At 49.1% G+C, this 17,543-nt stretch overlaps 3 protein-coding genes across 6 annotated transcripts in view; 2 read left to right on the forward strand and 1 right to left on the reverse strand.

The window, feature by feature from the left end:
- LOC144483724 (uncharacterized) overlaps positions 1–17,543 on the reverse strand; it is a 231,012-nt gene that overhangs the window by 33,026 nt on the left and 180,443 nt on the right. The window lies entirely within an intron of this gene.
- Positions 2,127–8,194, forward strand: LOC144483768 (uncharacterized). Of its 3 annotated transcripts, none has more exons than XM_078202316.1 (3): positions 2,127–2,221; positions 3,865–4,992; positions 6,484–8,189. In XM_078202316.1, the coding sequence occupies exons 2-3, from the start codon at positions 4,304–4,306 to the stop codon at positions 6,491–6,493; spliced, it is 699 nt and encodes a 232-aa protein (XP_078058442.1). In that variant the 5' UTR covers positions 2,127–2,221; positions 3,865–4,303; the 3' UTR covers positions 6,494–8,189. The 3 variants fall into 3 exon arrangements, 2 of the variants coding, with proteins under 2 accessions (XP_078058442.1, XP_078058443.1); XM_078202317.1 differs by having other exon boundaries at positions 2,130–2,221; positions 3,865–5,001; positions 6,484–8,194; XR_013496038.1 differs by lacking the exon at positions 2,127–2,221 and having other exon boundaries at positions 3,863–3,945; positions 6,484–6,596.
- LOC144483755 (uncharacterized) lies at positions 10,361–15,289 on the forward strand. 2 transcript variants are annotated; one of them, XM_078202298.1, is made up of 2 exons: positions 10,361–10,470; positions 13,299–15,289. In XM_078202298.1, exon 2 carries the CDS (start codon positions 13,625–13,627, stop codon positions 14,549–14,551), a length of 927 nt encoding a protein of 308 aa, XP_078058424.1. In that variant the 5' UTR covers positions 10,361–10,470; positions 13,299–13,624; the 3' UTR covers positions 14,552–15,289. The 2 variants fall into 2 exon arrangements, with proteins under 2 accessions (XP_078058424.1, XP_078058425.1); XM_078202299.1 differs by lacking the exon at positions 10,361–10,470 and adding an exon at positions 11,943–12,095 and having other exon boundaries at positions 13,299–15,283.

Here is a 17,543-nt window from a genome sequence, read left to right on the forward strand (position 1 = left end):
GTGCAGAAGGTTGTTGCAGGTTACAGAGGGACATAGATAAGCTGCTGAGCTGGGCTGAGAGGAGGCAAATGGAGTTCAATGCGGAAAAGTGTGAGGTGATTCGCTTTTGAAGGAGTAACAGGAATACAGAGTACTGGGCTAATGGTAAGATACTTGGTAGTGTGGATGAACAGAGAGATCTCGGTGTCCATGTGCATAGATCCCTGAAAGTTGGCACCCAGGTTGATAGGGTTGTTAAGAAGGCATACGGAGTGTTAGCTTTTATTGGTAGAGGGATTGAGTTTCGGAGCCAGGAGGTCATGTTGCAGCTGTACAAAACTCTGGTCCAGCCGCACTTGGAGTATTGCGTACAGTTCTGGTCACCGCATTATAGGAAGGATGTGGAAGCATTGGAAAGGGTGCAGAGGAGATTTACTAGGATGTTGCCTGGTATGGTGGGAAGGTCTTATGAGGAAAGGCTGAGGGACTTTAATGCGGAGAAGTGTGAGGTAATTCACTTTGGTAGGAATAACAGATGTGTTGAGTATAGGGCTAACGGGAGGACTTTGAATAGTGTGGAGGAGCAGAGGGATCTAGGTATATGTGTGCATAGATCCCTGAAAGTTGGGAATCAAGTAGATAAGGTTGTTAAGAAGGCATATGGTGTCTTGGCGTTTATTGGTAGGGGGATTGAATTTAGGAGTCGTAGCGTTATGTTGCAACTGTACACAACTCTGGTGCGGCCGCACTTGGAGTACTGTGTGCAGTTCTGGTCCCCACATTACAGGAAGGATGTGGAGGCTTTGGAGAGGGTGCAGAGGAGGTTTACCAGGATGTTGCCTGGTATGGAGGGGAGATCCTATGAGGAGAGGCTGAGGGATTTGGGATTGTTTTCGCTGGAAAGGCGGCGGCTAAGAGGGGATCTTATTGAAACATATAAGATGATTAGAGGTTTAGATAGGGTGGATAGTGATAGCCTTTTTCCTCTGATGGAGAAATCCAGCACGAGGGGGCATGGCTTTAAATTGAGGGGGGGTAGTTATAGAACCGATGTCAGGGGTAGGTTCTTTACCCAGAGGGTGGTGAGGGATTGGAATGCCCTGCCAGCATCAGTAGTAAATGCGCCTAGTTTGGGGGCGTTTAAGAGATCCGTAGATAGGTTCATGGACGAAAAGAAATTGGTTTAGGTTGGAGGGTCACAGTTTTTTTTTTTAACTGGTCGGTGCAACATCGTGGGCCGAAGGGCCTGTTCTGCGCTGTAATGTTCTATGTTCTATGTTCTATGTTCTATGTTCTACTTGAGGTTGTTTTCGTTAGAGAGAAGGTTAAGAGGTGACTTAATAGAGGCTTACAAGATGATCAGAGGGTTAGATAGGGTGGATAGTGAGAGACTTTTTCCTCAGATGGTGATAGCTAACACGAGGGGACATAGCTTTAAATTGAGTTTTGATAGATATAGGACAGATATCAGAGGTAGGTTCTTCACTCAGAGAGTAGTAAGGGCGTGGAATGCCCTGCCTGCAGCAGTAGTGGACTCGCCAACATTAAGGACATTTAAATGGTCATTGGATAAACATATGGATGATATTGGAATAGTGTAGGTTAGAGGGGCTTTAGATTGGTTTCACTGGTCGGCACAACATCGAGGGCTGAAGGGCCTGTACTGCGCTGTAATGTTCTATGTTCTATGTGCAGGTACGGTGGATTGGCCATGCTAAATTGCCCATTGGTGTTTGGAGAGGGGGGGGGAGGGGTGGTGGCTAGCAAGGTGAATGCATGGGGTTGTGGGGATGGGGCCTGGTGCAGACTTGATGGGCCAAATGGCCTCCTTCTGCACTGTCGGGATTTTACGATTCTCGTGGAACAGACCTTGTATCCAGAACTGACTGCGTGGAGATTTTCTTAGAGCAGCCAAACAAGAGGAAAGGTTTCCTGCTGCTGTGCTGAGAATCCAGATTGCACTAAACACGCCCACGCCCCCCGACATTGACCTCTCCTGGATACCTCACACTGCCTGGCGAGTGATTGACAGCAGCTTGGGGCCAATAGGGAGAGAGGGCGGGGTTGGAGGACCGATCGGGAGCGGCTGGTCCTCCAAGCAATCAGAGTGAATGAGGGGGCGGGGCTTGGCTGTGAGTGAAGCATGCGCAGTCCAGTTAATGGCGACGGAGACAAGATTTTTTTCTTTGGATCTGCCATCCGTAACGGAGAGAATGGCGAGACGAAGGGAACCACGGATCAGGTGAGTGACTGGATACGTTCCGTAAACACGTTACACAAACCGCAAATGCGGAAAAATATCCCACCGTTTCCCGTGAACCGTTGCCCCCTCCCTGCAGCAGGGGCCGCAGCTTTCTCACAGAGCTGGGTTCAGCGGCCGCTATCTTTATCCAGGCATTAGCAGCAGCGCGCATGCGCGGCCTCATCTTTGTTCGGGGCAGTAACAGCAGAATGTGTCCATCGCCGCCACCTTTGTTGGGGGCAACAATTTTGATTATCTCCAAGTGAGAATCTCCATCAACCTGCTTCACTCTGTCACTTCCAGTTTCTTACTGATGAGGCAGAACAATGATATATATCCAGGGCAGTCACCATTATTTGGATTTATATTGTGCATGAATAGAATTAAACTTTTAAAGACATTTCAGAGAAAGGTTATGAAATAACAATTGACATTGAGCCACATGACGAGATATTAGGTTTTAAGGAGAATTTTAACTGAGAAAAATAAGGTGGCGAATCAGAGAGGTTTAAGGAGGAAATTCCAGAGCTTCTGAAATAGGCAAAATCAGTAATGATGGAACGATTAAAATCAGGAATGCTCAAGTGGTCAAAATTAGATGAGTGCTGAGATCTCAGAGGGTGTGGGCCTGGAGGAGATTACAGAGATTGGGATGATTGCAACCATGGAGGAAAACAAGGATAAGACATTTACAATCTTGGTGCATCTTAAAATGAAGCATTGTATTTCAGTGAGCATTTGTTTGTAGATCAGCATTTGTCAATATATGTGCCATGGGTGGCACAGTGGTTCGCACTGCTGCCTCACAGCGTCAGGCACCTGGGTTCGATTCCCGGCTTGGGTCACTGTCTGCGTGGAGCTTGCATGTTCTCCCCGTGCCTGCGTGGGTTTCCTCCGAGTGCTCCGGTTTCCTCCCACAGTCTGAAAGACATGCTGGTTAGCTGCATTGATCCGAACAGGTGCCAGAGTGTGGCGACTAGGGGAATTTCACAGTAACTCCATTGTAGTGTTGATGAAAGCCTACTTGTGACGAATAAATAAACTTTAGCTTTAACTTTAGTATTTAAATGGGGGACATTTCTGCTTATCGAACCTAGGATTTCAGACAAGTTCGGATGCTATGTAGCTTGGAGGGGAACTTGCAGGTGATGGTGTCCACATACTCTTGCTGCCCTGGTCCATCCAGGTGGTGGAGGTTGAGGGATTAGGAGATTGTGGTTCAGTTCTAGGTCGAGAGAATGCCTCCCATTTGCCCCTGTCTCTTGCTACTTTCCCTCTGTTTTTCTCTCTGTCTCTCTTGTAACATAGATTTCTCTGGCCCAGGGTGCTACATCATTCAATATGATGATGACATGTGGTTGAAAGGCAGAGCAGCTTCGACAGGCTGAATGGCCTCCTCCTGCTCCTATTTCTTGTGTTCTTGCAGAGGTCAGAACCTTGTGTAGACTCAGACCAGAGGCAGGCTTTCTTCCCTGAAGGACATTAGTGACCATTTCACTTCTGACAAAGGATCAAACAGGTTTCATAGTCACTTTTTCCTTGTGCCAGCCCCATAAATGACCAGATTAATTCAGCTCAATTTCACAACCTGCCTTTTGTGAGTTCTTTCTCACCCCCTTTTTTCTGTTTAAAATCAATTTCAGATCATCTGAAGTGGAGGATTTCCAATCAGAAAACTCAAACCAAACATCCCATCAGGATCAGATGGAGTCACCCAATTTATTGTCAGCTGAATATTTGTGAATTTTGAACATGGAAGGAAAAAGCACCGTTCACAGTGGGGAGAAATGCTGGGAATGTGGGGAGGGATTCAGTTCCCCACCTGAACTGGAAACACATTGGCCCAGACACACCGGGGAGAGGTCATTCACTTGCTCCAAGTGTGGGAAGGGATTCTCTCGCTCATCCAGCCTGCTGCAACACCAGTGAGTTCACACTGGAGAGAGACCTTTCAATTGTTCCAACTGTGGGAAGGGATTCGCTCAGTCAGGCAACCTGCTGAGACACCAGCGAGTTCACACTGGGAAGAGACCATTCACTTGCTCAGAGTGTGGGAAAGGATTCGCTCGGTCCTCTGACTTGATGGTGCACCAGCGAGTTCACACTGACGAGAGACCATTTAAATGTCCAGACTGTGCGAAGTGCTATAAAAGTTCCCGGGACCTGATACTCCATCAACGTGCTCACAGTGACGAGAGGCCATTCAGATGCTCTCATTGTGGGACTGGGTTCAAACAATCATCTCAACTCACTGAGCACCAGTGTAGTCACACCGGGGAGAGGACATTCACCTGCTCTGTGTGTGGGAATGGGTTCAGTCGGTCATCTAACCTGCGGATACACCAGAGAATTCACACTGGGGAGAGACCTTTCACCTGTTCTGAGTGTGGGAAGGGATTCACTCAGTTATCCACTCTGCTGAATCACCAGAGTGTTCACAATGAGAAGAGACCATTTCAGACTGCAGGAAGTGCGACAAAAGTTCCCGGCAACTGCTCCACCATCAACGAGTTCACACTGAGGAGAGACCTTTTAAATGCCCAGACTTGTGAGAAGTGTTTTAAAAGTTCCAGGGAACTGATGCGCCATCGACGTGTCCACACCGACGAGAAACCATTCAGGTGCTCTCACTGTGACGCTGGGTTCAAGACATCATCTGATCTCACTGTACATCAGCGAGTTCACACTGGGGAGAAACCATTCACCTGCTCCCAGTGTGGGAAGGGATTCACTCAGTCATCCCCCCTGCTGACACACCAGCGAGTTCATAGGTAACTAAGGTGATTAGATTTTACTGTTAATAAGATCAGGACTGATCCATGTTCATTGGGGTCTGTTTCTGTTCATGTTGGTAAACTTCAAACCAAAAGAGAAAATGCTGGAAAATCTCAGCAGGTCTGGCAGCATCTTTAAAGAGAGAAAAGAGCTGACGTTTCAAGTCCAGATGACCCTTTGTCAAAGCTTAGTTGGTAAACTTCAACCCAGTTACATGGGCTAATACTCTGGATAAAAGTTAAATAAGTCAACATTGTGTTCGCACATTATGTTGAATCTTTTAACACCTCAAACATTAGTTAGTTCCTTCTGAAGGTCTCTTTCTCACCCATCTCCTCCATTCTCACCTCCAACAAGTGTGAGGAGTTCATGAAGCTTCTTTGTTACTAAGATTGAGATAATTCGATCAGCTGCCGCTGCTGTATCCCTCCCTTCCACTCGCCTACTGGGACAAAACATGTCTAAAGTTCCCTCTTGACCAAGCCCAGAACAGACATCTTTCTCCAGTTTCTCTCCTATCTCCCCTCGTGCCCGCTCCATGTTTATCTTGTCCATGAGACCCACCCCGTTCTCCATCGACCCTATTCTCACTAAATTGCTGATCATCCAACTTCCCCACATTTGGTGATATTGTTAATGGTTCTCTCTTTTCCCTGGTACTGTCCCCCTCACTTTTGAATCCTCTGAAATCACCCACCCTGAAAAAAACACTCAATCCCAGTCTTTGCCAACTATTGCCCCATCTCCAATCTCCCTTTCCTCTCCAAACCCCCTGAACTCGGTGAGCCCCAAGGATCTATCCTTGGCCCCTCCTATTTCTCATCCACATGCTGCCACTGAATGACATCATCCAAAAGCACCGTGTTAGTTTTCCCATCTACACTGACAACACCCAGCTCTACCCATCCCTCTCCATTCCTCCACTGTTACTAAATTATCAAACTGCTTATCCCACATTCAGTACTGGATGAACAGAAATTTCCTCCAATTAAAAATTGGGAAGACCAAAGTCATTGTCTTCAGTCACCGTTACAAATTCTGTTCCCTAACTGCCAAGTCCATCCCTCTCCCTGGGAGCTGTCTGAAGCTGAATCACACTCTTCACAATCTCCATGTCAGATTTGACCCCAAGATGAGTTTCTGACCACATATCCACACCATCACTAATACCAGATATTTCAATCCCCGTAACGTCACCTGACCCCACCCCACCCCACCCCAGCTCATCTGCTGTAGCTCCTTACCCAGCAGCCCAGTGTGGAGGCACTGCGCCAGTCCCATTGGCCTGAGCCAACTGAGCATGTGTGGTGCTGGCAGGTGATCTGCATATTTAAAGGGACACTGTCCCTCTATGCAGTTGTCATTTGAACAGGACAGAAGTATTGTGAGAGAGACTCATTTCAACAAAGAAGAGAGCTGGATTTAGGGGAATAAAAATGTAAAGTTATAAAACTGTCCACCCTGAATTTGTCCTTTTTTCTTTACAGTAATTACTGATATAAATGGTTAAATGGACAGGAAGCTCAGACTAGACATCACATCAATCTAACCGAGTCACTCGATTCAGGACTGAATATCATTGGCATCATGGAAGGGGAGAGCAGCAGTCACAGCGAAGACAAACTGTACACGTGTTCCACATGTGGATCTGGATTCAACCAATCGACTGTTATGGGAAGGCACAAGTGTAACCGAAACAGGGAGAGTCCGTGTGGACAATGTGGGAATACTGGGAATGGATTCCATTATCCCTCTGATCAGGAAACTAATCGATTTGGTCACACTGGGGAGAGTCCATGTGGGCAATGTGGGGATACCAGGAAGGGATTCTGTTATCCCTCTGATCAGGAAATTCATCAATGCAGTCACACTGGAATGAGTCCATTCACCTGCCCCCTGTGCGAAAAGGGATTCACTCGATTTTCAAACATGTTGCGACACCAGCAGGTTCACACCGGGGAGAAACCTTTCACCTGCATCCCACCTGCTGACACACCAGCGAGTTCACACCGGGGAGAGACCGTTGACCTGCTGTGTGTGTGAAAAGAGATTTACTGAGTCATCGGCCCTGCTGAGACACAAGCGAGTTCATACCGGGGAGAGACCATTCCCCTGCTGTGTGTGTGGGAAGGGATTTGCTGAATCATCAATCCTGCTGCGACACCAGCAAGTTCATACCGGGGAGAGGCCATTCACCTGCTCAGTGTGTGGGAAGGGATTCACTCAATCATCCAACCTTGTGAGACACCAGTGGGTTCACAAGCAACTGCACTGTTCTGATTCAGCAGTTATTACTGCTGTTAATCAGATTCGGGGGTGAACCTTGTTCATTATAAAACAGGGGAGTCTTGATGCTGTTGCTGATAACCACAGCAACTGGGCTGCAGTTGGAAGAATTTTCATTTATATAGTGCCTTTCACAACCTCAGGGTACCTCGATGCGCAGACAGAAATGTGATGCTGATCAGAGGTGATCTGTTTTTAGTGAGGTTGGATGAGAGCGAAATATATAATAAATTTATAATAGAATTTTACACTAAGTTTGAAAACAATGTTACTCAATCTGAAACAGGAGTCTTAAATCCTAACAGAAGTAACCGTGAAGTTATGAGGGGGCAACTGGATTGTGGTGTATTAGGAAAATACCGAAAAGCAGTGGATCTGTTGTCAACAAATGTATTCCCACAAACAAAGCTGATAAATGACTGAGTCAATCTCTTCCCACACACACAACCACCATCATCTAGAAGGACAAGGACAGCAGACACATGGGAACACCACCTGCTGGAAATTCCCCTCCGAGCCACACACCTTCCTAACTTGGAAATACATCACCGTTCCTTCATTGTCACTGGATCAAAATCCTGTAATTCCCTCCCTAACAGCACTATGGGTGTACCTACAACACATGGACTGAAGGAAGGCAGCTCACCACCACCTTCTCAGTAAATTTATGCAAAAGTCTGAAAACATGTACCAAACGACTCAAGAACAACTTCTTCCTTACTGTCATGTTTGAATGGTCCTATCATATATTAAGCTGATCTTTCTCTTCACCCTACCTGTACCTGCACCCTATCCTTTCCTTCTCCCCATGTACTCCATGAAAGGTATGCTTTGTCTGTATAGCGTGCAAGCAACAATACTTTTCAGTGGATCCCAATACATTTGACAATAAATCAAATCAAAATTTAATGCACATGTTGTGAAGTAGAAATCATGCAGGGCAATTGCAACACTTGTGAGGGACAGTGCAAGGCTCCCTCTACACTTTCCCATCAAACACTCCTGAGGTATGTACAACCCACCTAAGGTACAGAGGAAAGTTCTCTCTAAATCATCCTGTGAAAAACTCCCAGGGGAAGCACTGCCCAAGCTAGGTACAAAGGAAAACTCCCATTACATGCCACATCAAACAGTGCCAGAGAGGAGGAACACTTTGGATAAGAAAAACTCCATCTGCACTGCCCCACCAAACACTCCCAGCCCATAATGAGCTGGGTTCCAGGAGGTTAGTTACCAGGCGATTAAATTATGTCATAAAGCAACACCATTTAATCCAGCTGGTCCTCTCTTTGACCTTTTAAAAATGGAGAATTGGGACATCCTTTCCCCAAACAGCGCCAGAGAGTAGGCACAGTTTTCATAAACTCCCTCTACACCGCCCCATCAAACACTCCCAGCCCAGAATGAGCTGAGCTCAAGGAGGTTAGTTACCAGGCAATGAAATTATGTCTTTGGTGGAGGCAGGCACGCTGACATCGTTTAAGACTTACCTGGATTGTCACATGAGCAGCCTGGGAATGGAGGGATACAAACGATTGGTCTAAAGTCCAACAGGTTTATTTGGTAGCAAAAGACACTCGCTTTCGGAGCGCTGCTCCTTTGTCAGGTGAATGGGATTTCAGTTCACAAACAGGGCATATAAAGACAAACTCAATTTACAAAATAATGGTTGGAATGCGAGTCTTTATAGGTAATCCAGTCTTAAAGGTACAGACAATGTGAGTGGAGAGAGGGTTAAGCACAGGTTAAAGAGATGTGTATTGTCTTCAGCCAGGACAGTTAGTGAGATTTTGCAAGCCCAGGCAAGTCGTGGGGGTTACAGATGGTGTGACATGAACCCAAGATCCTGGTTGAGGCCGTCCTCATGTGTGCGGAACTTGGCCATCAGTCTCTGCATTCTCCAAGGCGGCCTTCACGACAACGCAGAGTCGCTGAGCAGAGACTGATAGCCAATTTCCGCGCACGAGGACGGCCTCAACCGGGATCTTGGGTTCATGTCACACTATCTGTAACCCCAACGACTTGCAAAATCTCACTAACTGTCCTGGCTGGAGACAATACACATCTCTTTAACCTGTGCTTAACCCTCTCTCCACTCACATTGTCTGTACCTTTAAGACTTGATTACCTGTAAAGACTCGCATTCTAACCATTATTTTGTAAATTGAGTTTGTATCTTTATATGCCCTGTTTGTGAACAGAACTCCCACTCACCTGAAGAAGGGGCTTGGGGCTCCGAAAGCTCGTGGCTTTTGCTATCAAATAAACCTGTTGGACTTTAACCTGGTGTTGTGACACTTCTTACTGTGTTTACCCCAATTCAACGCTGGCATCTCCACATTTTGGAAATATATCACCATTCCTTCACAGTCGCTGGGTCAAAATCCTGGAATTCCCTCCCTATCAGCAGGGTGGATGTACTTGCACAACATGGACTGCAGTGGGTTCAGGTCCCATACATCACAAAGGTAGACACTCCTGCGCCCCCTACAAACATGGCGATCCCTGCTGCACATTGCCCCTTACAAAGATGCCGGCCGCACATGCGCACTGATAGACATTGCCACCAACAGATTGGCGGCCGTCAGCCCAGCCCAACACGACAAGTTGCGCCTCCAATTTGGTACCAACAGGGTGCCCGGGAAGTTATTTTCCAGGGTTTGGATTTGAACAACATGTTTACGAAGGCTCTCCACCCACCCGCCACATTCATCGCTCTCTGCGCGCCGCTCTCTACCTTGAACTGATCTTGGATCCGAGTTAAAACCGTCCGTCCGCCGCCATTACCCGCACTGCGCATGCTTCAGACCCCTCCCCTATTCACTCTGGTTGGAGGACCAGCCGCTCCCGCTCGGTCCTCCAGCCCCGCCCCCTTTTCCTCTTGGCCCGGAACCGCCGTCAATCAGTCCCCGGGCATTGTGACGTTGGGCATGCGCAGTGCGGCTCATCCCCAGGGACAGGCGCTTGTTTGTCTGATCTTCAGGCGGGAAGGAGGCGGATAAGCGGAGGCAGCGTTAGGGGCAGTGGGTGGGAGGGGAGGCTCCACACACCCAGTGGAGGCTTCAACACCCCCAATAAGGAACTAGCGGCACCTCCTCAACACCCAACACAACGGCAGCTGCAGCGCTTCCTCCCGGGGCCAGGCCCCAGTGGACAAATGTGGCTTCAGGAAGGAAATGCAGCAATGGGTTTGATTTGATTTATTATTGTCACATGTATTGGGATACAGTGAAAAGTATTGTTTCTTGCGCGGTGTACAGACAAAGCATACTGTTCATAGAGTACATAGGGGAGTAGGAAAGGAGAGAGTGCAGAATGTAGTGTTACAGTTACAGAAAGGGTGAAGAGAAAGATCAGCTTAATATGAGGTAGGTCCATTCAAAAGGAGGAGGCTTTGGAGAGGGTACAGAAAGGATTTACCAGGATGTTGCCTGGTATGGAGGGCATTAGTTATGAGAAGAGGTTGGAGAAACTTGGTTTGTTCTCACTGGAACAACGGAGGTTGAGGGGTGAACTGATAGAATTCTACAAGATTATGAGGGGCATGGACAGAGTGGATAGTCAGAAGCTTTTTCCCAGGATGGAAGAGTCAATTACTAGGAGGCACAGGTTTAAGGTGTGAGGGGCGAGGTTTAATGGAGATGTTTGAAGCAAGTTTTTTACACATAGTCATAGAGGTTTACAGCATGGAAACAGGTCCTTTGGCCAACTTGTCCATGCCACCCTTTTTTAAAAAAACTTCTAAGCTAATCCCAATTGCCCGCATTTGGCCCATATCCCTCTATGCCCATTGTACCCATGTAACTATCTAAATGCTTTTTAAAAGACAAAATTGTACCCACCTCTACTCCTACGTCTGGCAGCTTGTTCCAGACACTCACCACCCTCTGTGTGAAAAAATTGCCCCTCTGGACACTTTTGTATCTCTCCCCTCTCACCTTAAACCTATCCCCTCTAGTTTTAGATTCCCCTACCTTTGGGAAAAGATATTGACCATCGAGCTGATCTGTGCCCCTCATTATTTTATAGACCTCTACAAGATCAACCCTCAGCCTCCGACGCTCCAGAGAAAAAAGTCCCAGTCTATCCAGTCTCTCCTTATAACTCAATCCATCAAGTCCTGGTTGCATCCTAGTAAATCTTTTCTGCACTCTTTCTAGTTTAATAATATCCTTTCTATAATAGGGTGACCAGAATTACACACAGTATTCCAAGTGTGGCCTTACCAATGTCTTGTCCCACTTCAACAAGACATTCCAACTCCTGTATTCAGTGTTCTGACCGATGAAACCAGGCATGCCGAATGCCTTCTTCACCATTCTGTCCACCTGTGACTCCATTTTCAAGGAGCTATGAACATGTACCCCAAGATCTCTTTGTTCTGTAACTCTCCCCAACGCCCTACCATTAACTGAGTAAGTCCTGCCCTGGATCAATCTACCAAAATGCATCACCTCGCATTTGTCTAAATTAAACTCCACCCGCAAGTGGTTCTGATGTTACAGAAAAATAACTTGGCAATAATAGTCAATTACAGCAAATCAGAAACCAGGAATGTTTCTAATCCTTCATTGACGGACATATTCGCCAATTAAATCCTAGCTTTTCACCCTTTCGCATTCGATGAAAAATTGACTCCTGCAAATCTTTTATTTGCATAGCATATCCCCATATCTCGCCTTTGGTATTTGTTATGGAGAAATCTGGCCTTGCTCACCCTCTGGTGAAGGCCGAAAAGCAGAATGTTCTGGGGCCTACGCAGGTGAAGATTAGCCTGTTCATGCTGAAATAGCAGACACTGACTCCTTTGAAGGTCTGCAAGCCGAAAAACATTTTCACTCGCTGTTAAAGAGAAGGCAGGAAACTTTAATCTGAGCATTTCCACATAGTAAGAAGTTTAACAACACCAGGTTAAAGTCCAACAGGTTTATTTGGTAGCAAAAGCCACACAAGCTTTCGAGGCTCTGAGCCCCTTCTTCAGGTGAGTGACCTGGTGTTGTTAAACTTCTTACTGTGTTTACCCCAGTCCAACACCGGCATCTCCACATCATTTCCACATAGTCAGCACTGCTTCGTGCATGTGTTAGAGTGGGCCAAGGCTGAGGTAGCTGTCCTATATATATTTATAGAGTGAGAATAGACTAACATTTCGAGTCTGGATGACCCTTTGTCAGAACTCTGATGAAGGGCCATCCAGACTTTAAATGTTGGCTCCATTCTCTCTCCACAGATGCTGTCAGACCTGCTGACATTTTCCAGCATTTTCTGTTTTTGTTTCAGATTCCAGCATCCGCAATATTTTGCTTTTATATGTATTTATATATCCAAATGTGCTATGTTAACAAAATGGACAGTTACTAACCGAAACATAAAGCATCATGTGATTTAGCTGACTTGACCATATTCCTATAGTAATTCAGTCATTAAAGACACAGTCATGGAGCATTAAACTTGCCGAGCAGGGCCCCTTGTATCAGCACACAGGCAGCTGCTTTGTGAGACTGCGAGCAGAACAGACAAGTCAGAGATAAGAGTGTCTTGAGAAGAGAGATTCATTGTGAAGGATCAGGGACAGTTGATAAGATGTAGGAATTCTATGATTCTAATGAACATTCTTTCCTCTCTCATTTCCCAAAAGCTGTAAATCTCCATCCCACACACTCTCCCTCCATTCTCACTCTGCTGTATCTAATATTCACCCTCCCAATTCTCCTGAAGGTGCTGATTGAGGCTGATTAACAGATCCATGCTCACTGCTTCCTGTCCTGGACACAGAAATCATAAGAAACAGGAGCTGCAGTTGGCCATTCAGCCCATCGAACTGCCTCAACCATTCATTGAGAATTGGCTGATCTACCACAGCATCATTTCCCACGCTATCCCCCAGATAGAGAGAGAATAGAGCCAATGTTTCGAGTCTGGAGAGAGGAAAGAATGTTCCATAGAAACTAGAATTGTGTGTTCTGAATTTCTATCCTGCACTGACACTGATGACCTCTGTAAACTTGTTTTACAGGATACTGAAAGAGGAATCACAGGCTGAAATCTCAAACGTTGTGTCTAGATCTGACAGAGTCATATTCCATGGGACCTGAATATCATCGGCCTTTGAATCGAGGAGAAATGGTTGTCCGGCCTGATGACTTGAAAAGATTTCAAACATCAGTGTGACTGGAAAAGTGCCAACACACTGCCAGACTGGAGTGAGTGTGTTCCAGTGCACTGAGCTTGAACCAGTTACACAGCCTGAATAAATATCACACCATTCACAGCGGGGGTGGGGGGACTGTTCTGTGTGTGGACGAGTCTTCAACTGAAGAGAGAGGCAAGGACACCTGCACCATGGAGAAACCATGGAAATGTGGGGACTGTGGGAAGAGATACAGATACCCATCTGATCTGGAAGCTCATCGGCGCAGCCACACTGGGGAGAGGCCATTTACTTGCTCTCACTGTGCGAAGGGATTCAGTCAGTTATCCAGCCTGCGGACACACCAGCGAGTTCACACTGGGGAGAGGCCATTCACCTGCTCTCAGTGTGAGAAGGGATTCACTGATTTATCCACCCTGCGGACACACCAGCGAGTTCACACTGGGGAGAGGCCGTTCACCTGCTCTCAGTGTGGGAAGGGGTTCAGTCGATTATCCAGCCTGCAGAGACACCAACGAGCTCACACTGGGGAGACACCATTCACCTGTTCTCAGTGTGGGAAGGAATTCACTCGGTCATCCAGCCTGCAGACACACCAGCGAGTTCACACTGGGGAGAGACCGTTCACCTGCTCTCAGTGTGGGGAGGGATTCACTCGGTCATCCAGCCTGCGGACACACCAGCGAGTTCACACTGGGGAGAGGCCATTCACCTGCTCTCAGTGTGAGAAGGGATTCACTGATTTATCCACCCTGCAGAGACACCAGCGAGTTCACACTGGGGAGAGACCGTTCACCTGCTCTCAGTGTGGGAAGGGATTCACTGATTTATCCACCCTGCGGAGACACCAACGAGTTCACACTGGGGAGTGGCCGTTCACCTGCTCTATGTGTGGGAAGGGGTTCAGTCAATTAGCTAAGCTGGAGACCCACCAGCGTGTTCACTCTGGGGAGAGACCATTCACCTGCTCTCAGTGTGAGAAGGGATTCACTAGTTTATTCACCCTGCGGAGTCACCAGCGAGTTCATACTGGGGAGAGGCCGTTCACCTGCTCTCAGTGTGGGAAGGGATTCAGAGTTTCATCCCAGCTGCTGAGACACCAACAAGTTCACAAGTGATTCCAGGGGTTGGATTCTGCTGTTATTGTTTCTGCTCTCAATTACAGGATTTCTGTAATTGATTTCTGTAATTTCTGTAATCTATTGTTTCTGCTCTCAATTACATCCAGGATTGCATTTTGTTCATTCTCACAGTTGGTCAATGGGGAGGGTCGGAGGGTTTCTTTCTGCTGGACTGGCCGGTCTCATGACTTTGCCTCCAGTGGGCTGATGCTCTTTGAGTCTTGTTGCAAATACCTGGTTTCAGATTTCACAAGGATCACAGAGTGACAGGGTGTTAGGAAGTTCAGAGATATTTCGTCAGCATTTCTGTTTGAAACCTTCCAATGCCCATCCAATTTCCTTTGTAATTGTTTATTGTCTCCACTTCCTCCACCCTCGTAGGCAGCGAGTACCAGGTCATTACCATTCGCTGCATCAAAATATTCTTCCTCACATCCCCCCTTCCTCTCTGACCCAAAACCATAAATCTGTGACCCCCTCATCCTTGTCCTGTCAGCTAATGGGAACAGCTTTTCTTTGTCCACCTTATCTAAACCTGTCAGAATCTTGTCCACCTCTATCAAATCTCCCCTCAACCTCCTTTGCTCCAAGGGGAACAACCCCAGCCTGACATTGACAATAAAGAACAAACTCACAGAATATGTTAATAGCTGAAATCAAATGGGAATGTTGAATTTCTGTTTTAAAGAAATCATGAATATATTGTCCTGTACAATAAAGGGATTTGAATAACTCAGCTTGGGTGCAGTTGAATGAAATGTATCAATCTGGTATCCACCCACAGTCCCGAGGAAGTGTGGAATGTGTAGCTGGAAATCCCTCCCTAACAGCACTGTGGGTGTACCTACACCTCAGGCATGATAGCAGTTCAGGAAGGCAGTGTTGGTGCTGATCGTGGGCGAGGCAGCGACAAACAGCCACATGTCCTGTTATAATTGTAAGTTTCAATCTGAAGCTCATTGGACAACTTCCGCATTGAGCAGGCCCGGGCGCCCGGACACGGGAGCCCCGCCCCCACCCTATATTCCCCCTCCCCCTGCACCTCTTCCAGCCACGGTTTCCAGGCAACCAGCTGGCGGTTCCGGCCAGAGCGAGAAGCCGCGCGGTGACTGCGCATGTCCAAGGGAGAGGGGAAGATGCGCGTGTTCGGGGGAACCAACTTTTTGACCTGCAGGCTGAGGTGTTGGCCAATGGAAAGTTGGAGGACCGGACGTTCACTGGTCCTCCAGCCAATCAGAGCGCCCCCATTGTCTGAATGCGGAAGTGGACAATGAGCTTGTTCAGCTGCTCATTCCTGCCCAGCAAAGCTGCTGCTCTCTCTCTGAATGTAGATTGAGCTTCAGACGGCCTGAGACGTGCCTCCTCTCGGACAACACCCAGTTTTGTTTCCGGGGTGAGGTGGATTCGTGTTCGCCCGTGTAGCGGAGGGCCCCGGGTCGGAACCGGGCGGAAACTTTGGGAGGGAGGTGAGCTGCTGCCTGTTGCCTGGCCTGCCTGTCGCCTGACCTGCCTGCCTGTCGCCTGGCCTGCCTGCCTGTTGCCTGGCCTGCCGCCTGGCCTGCCTGCCGCCTGGCCTGCTTACCTGCCTGCCTGCCTGCCGTCTGGCCTGCTTACCTGCCTGCCTGCCGTCTGGCCTGCTTACCTGCCTGCCTGCCGTCTGGCCTGCTTACCTGCCTGCCTGCCGTCTGACCTGCTTACCTGCCTGCCTGCCGTCTGGCCTGCTTACCTGCCTGCCGTCTGGCCTGCTTACCTACCTGCCGTCTGGACTGCCTGCCTGCCTGCCGTCTGGGCTGTCTGCCGTCTGGACTGCCTGCTTGCCTGCCATCCGGCCTCTGGGGGGTGCGCTCTCCCCGGGGGGGGGGGGGGGAGGAAGAGAGGACAGGGAGTGACTGGAGGAGAGGGGGGGGGCGAAGGCGTTTGGACTGTCTCTTTTCCATCTGCAGTGGGGGGGGTGAAGACCTTTCCTATTTCCCCTACCCACTACTGCTGCCCCCGGGACCGGCACCCCCTCCCCTTTTCCCTCCTGACTGGGGCACCGGCCTTGTGCCTCATCTCCCTCCTGCTCCTCCAACCTCCTCTCTCCCTCTCTCGCTCCGGGGAGAGAGCACCTACACCCTTCCCCGCCTACCCCACCCTGCCTTCCCCACCCTGCCTTATCTTCCCCATCCCACATACGCCCTGCCGTGCATCTGGGCAGTCTCGGGGTGGGTGTAGCACTTCCCCTGATACCATGGCGACATCACCAGCGTCGCCGGTGGCAGGGCCTTCTCGGCCCACCTATGCGGGCGTGGCGGCTGCCAGAGCCCCCGCCGCTCCCAAGGCCCTGCCGCCATTCTCTTTAATCACGCGGCAGCTCGGGGTGAAGTGCTACGCCCACCCCGACATGTCTATCGAGGCCTGCGTTAAGGCAATGGCTGGGGTTGTCGGCCCCTCAGCCATTGTCGCGGCCTCTAAGATGTACGGCCGGGCCGTATTCTTCCTGAAGGCCGAGCGGGCGGTTCGCCTCGCCCTGGAAAAGGGGCTCACGGTGGGCGGGACGTTCCTGGCGGTGGACCCATTGGAGGCCACCGCCCACAAGATAGTAATATCGAACGTCCCGCCCTTCCTACCAAGTGAGCTCCTCCTCCCCCACCTCCATCTACTGGGGGAGGTCAGGTCCGGGGTGCAGCCGATCCCGCTCGGCCTTCGGGACCCCTCCCTCCGCCACATATCCTCCTTCCGGCGCCAGGTTTTTGTCCGCCTGGCCCGGGAGGAGGAACTGGAAGGAGGGTTCAATGTCCCCCACGAGGGGACCACGTACCGGGTCTTTTGGTCCGCGGACGGTGTGCGGTGCCATGCCTGTAAGGAGGCGGGGCACGTGAGGAAAAACTGCCCCGTCTCCAAGGCCGCCGACCACCAACCCAAGGCGGCCGCAGCTGGCACCGCAGCCCCCTCTCCCCCCAAGCGAGTACCATCTGCCCCCCCGCGAGGGGAGGCCACGCCGGTAGCA

This window comes from Mustelus asterias, unplaced genomic scaffold, assembly GCF_964213995.1.
Source record: "Mustelus asterias unplaced genomic scaffold, sMusAst1.hap1.1 HAP1_SCAFFOLD_77, whole genome shotgun sequence".
Lineage (NCBI taxonomy): Eukaryota > Metazoa > Chordata > Chondrichthyes > Carcharhiniformes > Triakidae > Mustelus > Mustelus asterias.